The sequence below is a fragment of the Neomonachus schauinslandi genome, unplaced genomic scaffold (assembly GCF_002201575.2).
Source record: "Neomonachus schauinslandi unplaced genomic scaffold, ASM220157v2 HiC_scaffold_2365, whole genome shotgun sequence".
Lineage (NCBI taxonomy): Eukaryota > Metazoa > Chordata > Mammalia > Carnivora > Phocidae > Neomonachus > Neomonachus schauinslandi.
In genome coordinates this window covers 1-5,508 of record NW_025411055.1, presented here as the reverse complement: position 1 = coordinate 5,508, position 5,508 = coordinate 1, and the positions used below count along the sequence as shown (strand labels likewise).

Sequence of the window (5,508 nt, the reverse complement as noted above, 5' to 3'; positions counted from 1 at the left end):
TGGGGAATGCAGGAGTAACTTGTGCCCAGAGCCCCTCAGCATCACATGGGGACCATGCACAACACAGCCTCTCGCTTGTCTTGCAGGTGGACTTGGAGGCCGTTGGGGAAGCGGCTCAGCCAGCCAAGATGGCTGTGAGGACACTGCAGACATAGGATGAAGCTGGAGAAGTCTCTGTCCTGTCGAAAGCTGTCATGTCTCCACATCCCAGGCTTACTGGTTCCTTCTACACAAACCAGGGAGCAGAACAGGAACTTGGGATAAGGGGGGTGGGACAGCAGGTTAATTGGCTTCTCAACTTTTGTCATGAACAGGTAGCTATTTTTTTTTTTTAGAACACCTTAAATTTTTAATCCTTTCTTTACAGTTACCTAGACCACGTCTGATTAAGAAAACTGTAGAAAGTTATTACCTGCCACAAGCAAACGCCAGGCGGTGGCACATGTCGATTTTCAGCAGAGTCCTGCTTTGTGGGTCTCTGCTCACACTCGCTGGAATCCATCGCGGCAGAGATTAGTCCACAGGTCGCTTCTCCCCATATTTCTTTGGAACAGCTTCAGCGTTCTTACAGAATTTTTTACGGTCCTTAGAGTATTCTTCAGCTAGGTCAGCCCGAAGTGGGTGCTCGGGCTGGGGGTCGTTCACCAGTGCTGTGAGGGAATGGATTATTTGGCCGGTTCTGGTTGCTGGTTTCCAGTTTTCAGCACTAATTCCTGGCAGACAGACCTGCCCCTTTTCATCGATGTTCGGGCGATAGATCTTTGTTTTAAATGTGATCTTCGGTGGTTTGAGTGGGTACTCTGCTGGAAAGTTGATTTCGATTCTCAAAGTCCCCTTATCATATGGAGGGTTGTCAGGAACAATAAGCCCTCGCAAGTCAATAAATTAGCTTCATCAACCTGGATGTTACGGAAGTCTTTCATTCCACATTCATGGATATCTTCAAGCTCCTTCATCAGCCTCCTGCTGGCCACTATCTTGGATCTGGCGCGGCTTGAACAGGCAGCTATTTTATCTACTCTACTGCCTGTTTTACATAAGCTAAACTTTCCCTGCTTGTCACCATCTTGGATCCCAGGTTTCTTCAACTGCATGATCATGTGGGAAAGTTCTTGGACACTCTGTGACCATTCAGGCTTCAGCAGGCGTAAGGTCAAGTGGCTGTTAGCAGCTGTGGGGGTGAAGAGCTTGCTGGGCAGGGCAGCCTGCTCACATCCTGGGGGAGCCACTGCCAAACCTGAACCCTGCTGAGCCCTGCTTCTGGAGGGAAGGGATCTCACAGCCCTGAGACCCAAAGACAGAAGCTCACATTCCCAGGGCCAGGTTGGCCTCCTGGCTCTCCTCATTCCTCACCTACATGTCCCCTAACGGAGCCAGCCAGGACCCCATGGGAGATCCAGCACCATCAGCATCAGTAGGAGGAGAGTCAACTACTGAATGAAAACTCTAGTCCCTTTCTCTCCACATCTGGAAAAGCAAACACCGTACCTGGGGTTATCGTGCAGTGGGCAGCGGGCAGAGGGTGCAGGTGGACTGCAGCTGAGACAGAATTAGCTGGATTTCTTGACACTGCCGTTTTCTTTGTCTCTGGAGAAAAAGAGAGGTGATTAACTGAGGTTTTAGCATTTCTCATTTCAGTAGATATAATCAAACAAATAGTTGGAAATAGTCTTTTATGTGCATGAAGCTTTCCACATTTCTAGAAAAGAAAATGCTCAATTGACAGGGACTGGCAGAACAGAACTGGATAGAGCCCAGGGTCCTCAGGCCTGACATGCAGTCTGGATACGACAGAGCTTGCAACTGTGCTATGCAGTGACGTTGGAGACCTTTAAACTGTATTTCCAGGTGATAAATTTAGAGAGAAAGTTATGTATCACAACATAAGTTTGTGGGTATTGTATTCTAACCCAGTTCACTAACCCCCTTTTTTTCAGTTTTAGAGGTAGAATTTACTGATTCATCAGTTGCATATAACACCAGCGCTCATTACATCACCTGTCTCCTTGACACCCATCACCCAGTTACCCCGTCCCCCACCCATCTCCCCTCCAACACCCTCAGTTTGTTTCCTATAGTTGAGACTCTCTTGGGACGCCTGGGTGGCTCAGTCCATTAAGTGCCTGCCTTTGGCTCAGGTCATGAACCTGCAGTCCTGGGATCCACCCCACGCTGGGCTCCCTGCTAAGTGGGGAGACTGCTTCTCTCTCTGCCTCTGCCCCTCACCCCGCTCATGCTCTCGCATATAAATTATTTTTTTAAGAGTCTCTTTTGGTTTGTCTACCTCCCTGACTTATTTTATTTCCCCACATTCCCCTGTGTTCATCTATTTTCTTTCTTAAATTCTACATGACTGACATCATATAATTGTCTTCCTGATTGACTTAATTCACTTAGCATATAAACCTCTAGTTCCATCCCCCTGGTTGCAAATGGCAAGATTTCATGATTTTTGATGGCTGAGTAGTACTCCAATGTGTATATATAGCAGATCTTCTTTATCCATTCGTCTGTCAATGGACACCTGGGCTCTTCCCATATTTTAGCTATTGTGGACATCTCTGCTATAAACATTCAGGGGGTGCAAGTGCCCCTTTGAATCATTGTTTGTATCCTTTGGATAAACACCTACTAGTGTGATCCTGGGATCTGCGTAGCTCTATATTCATTTTTGAGGAACCTCCATGCTGTTCTCCAGAGTGGCTGCACCAGCTTGCATTCCCACCAACAGTGTAGGAGGATCCCTTTCCTCCACCTCTTCACCAGCACCTGTTGCCTCCTGTGTTGTTAATGTCAGCCATTCTGACAGGTGTGCGGTGGCCGCTCATCCGGTTTGGATTCGGATTTCCCTGACGATGAGTGACGTTCAGCATATTTTCACGTGTCCACTGGTCATCTGGAAGTCTCCTTTAGAGAAATGTCGCTCATGTCTTTTGAACGTGCCCTTTCGGGGTAACTCATCCTGGTTTTGATTTCAGCACAGCAGCTTCCTGGGCAGTGACTGTCCTCGCCCTTGACTCTGGTGCTTCAGCATCACAGGGTAGACTGTGCCGTAAGGCCCGAGAGTTCATTTCCCCTCTTTCTGGCACCAGGCAAGCTCCTGACTTGAGCTCGGATGGCTGACGTTTCCACTCAAAGAGCCTGTCTCCAGTAAACACCCTGCGGGCCAGGCCACCAGACCGGCAGGTCCCTCCCCACTCAGAGGCGCCTCTGTTTGGGAGAATCTGGGTGGGTTTGCACACCTGCCCACTGTGCCCCTTGCCTTTTCTCTTCCTGTGCTTGAAGTTCTCGCACTGACCTTTAAGTTCATCAGTGAAGGAGGAACCCTAACCCCCGGCCCCCACCCACCGCCCCAGCAACAGCAGAGGCCCAGCCCCAGGCACTGTCACGTCCAGGACCTGCAAGCACCACACCATGACTTCCCGCAGGTTCCCGGGGGGCTGCAGCTACAGGGTCCATGAGACCCCAGCAGGAACCCAGGGTGGGAGGGGCGGGGACAGCTGCCTGCTGATTGGCCTGGATGAGAGGGGCGGGGACAGCCGCCTGTTGACTGGCCAGGATGAGAGGGGTGGGGACAATTGACTGCTGATTGTCCAGGATGAGAGGGGTGGGGACAGTTGCCTGGTGACTGGCCAGGGTGAGAGGGGCGGGGGCAGCTGCCTGATGATGGCAAGGATAAAAGGGGCGGAGACAGCTGCCTGGTGACTGGCCAGTGTGAGAGGGGTGGGGACAGCTGCCTGGTGACTGGCCAGGATGAGAGGGGCGGGGACAGCTGACTGCTGACTGGCCAGTGTGAGAGGGGTGGGGACAGCTGCCTGGTGACTGGACAGGATGAGGGGAGCGGGGACAGCTGCCTGGTGACTGGCCAGGATGAGAGGGGCGGGGACAGCTGCCTGGTGATAGGCCAGGATGAGAGGGGCGGGGCCAGCTGCCTGGTGACTGGCCAGGATGAGAGGGGCGGGGCCAGCTGCCTGGTGATTGGCAAGGATAAAAGGGGTGGAGACAGCCGCCTGGTGATTGGCAAGGAAGAGCGGGACAGAGAAAGCTGCGTGCTGATTGGTGAGGGAGAGGGGGTGGCAACAGCCGAGTGGTGATTGGCCAGTGAGAGCGGGGTGAGGACAACTGCCTGGCCCTTGGCCAGTGGGTGAGGGTGGGGACAGCCGCCTGCTCTTGTGGCAGGGACGGCAGGTGAAGAAGGCTGCCTGGCGACGGGCCAGGGATTGGGGGGGCGGGGACATCGCCTCCTGCTCCGCCAGGGCCTGGTGGTGACTTAGGGGTCCTGGTGCAAGCAGTCACCAAAGCCAGGACCCCAGCGCTCCGGGGGGAGCGAGGACTCCACCTCTGCACCCCGCCCATCCCCCAGGCGCCCGACTGCACACACACAGCTAGGAGCAGCCCGGCCTCCCTCACGGCGCCATGCATGCCAGCCCACGTCCCTGCTCCAACTCACAGTTTGTAGAACAGAGCCCACGCTCATTAACGGGACACCGTGACCCACACGGAGAGCCGCCGACCCCCCTGCGCCCCTGCAGATGCTCCCCAGGCAGAGGCCGCCTGCCCAGCCCACTCCTCGCCCTCTGACACCTGCCAGCACGCATCGTGGGCGCCCAGCCCCACGCTCTCCCTCGCAGGTCCCAGAGGCCACCTCTGCCTGTCCACTCAGCATCCCTGCCTGGTCCAGACGAGCTGGCAGCAAGCTTTGTGCACCAGGCCCCAAGTACCGCACCCCATACTGCCTTCTGAGAATGTGAGCCCGGAGGATGCAGACCGTGCACGGGACGCAGAAACCTCCCCCTGCCTCCTGGCAACGCACCGTGACCACGTACTTGGTTCCCAAGCGGTGCCCCCATTGCCAAACAGGGAGGAAGTGGCCGCATGGACCCTCGCACCCCAACACAGGCAGTGACGCTGTAAGACACTTGGAAGATCAGGCCACGGAGCACAAAGAACCACCCAAACCAGAAAAGTAGGGCATCTGTGCCCAGACGTGGGAAATTTGAGGCTACTACCCAGGCGCAAATCCCCCACTCCAGTAGAGGGTCCAGGTGTGGGGTGTCTGTGAAGGGAAATGCCGTTCCCTCTGTTGGGGTCTTACTCCCTAATGTCAGTGATTCAGGGCTGGATGCCAAGACCTGGCTGGTGCTTGCCGCCATCCAGAGTGCAGTACCCATGGTGGGTCACTGTGCCCAGGTGCTGGTGCTTCCATGGCCTGCAGGCCTCTGGCCTGGGCTGGCTTCAGCCCGATGTCTTGGTTACACACCACCTGGGCAGCCTTTAATCATTTGGGGTATTTTCTCCTGAGTGAGCAAAGGATGCCAAGGCTAAAGACAAGAGGAAGACCAGAAGCTGGGAGAGCTCTCCATGGGAATCAAAGCCATCGATAAACTTTGAGAGAACTGGGTGGATTTTAACACAAGCAAGAACAGTAATAAATAACTCTCCAAGAAAGAGTTTAAGCTAACAAATTCCCTCCCAATGGCTGTGGAATTACATTAACATTTAAAATAA

At 54.0% G+C, this 5,508-nt stretch overlaps 1 protein-coding gene across 1 annotated transcript; it reads right to left on the bottom strand.

Moving 5' to 3' along the window:
• Positions 1 to 513: 513 nt before the first annotated feature.
• LOC123323913 (ubiquitin-conjugating enzyme E2 L3-like) lies at positions 514 to 1,100 on the bottom strand. Its single transcript, XM_044912450.1, has 2 exons — positions 951 to 1,100; positions 514 to 855 (listed from the first exon to the last, which is right to left on the bottom strand). Exons 1-2 carry the CDS (start codon positions 1,098 to 1,100, stop codon positions 514 to 516), a joined length of 492 nt encoding a protein of 163 aa, XP_044768385.1.
• Between the last annotated feature and the right edge of the window lie 4,408 nt (positions 1,101 to 5,508).

What these genes read in the sequence shown, in the direction of transcription:
- LOC123323913 (XM_044912450.1), bottom strand. Translation starts at nt 1,100, where the DNA reads ATGATCATGCAGTTGAAGAAACCTGGGATCCAAGATGGTGACAAGCAG. An exon ending in CCAGCAGGAGGCTGATGAAG is followed by an intron (nt 856 to 950) that starts GAGCTTGAAGAT and finishes CTTATTGTTCCT; the next exon opens with GACAACCCTCCATATGATAA.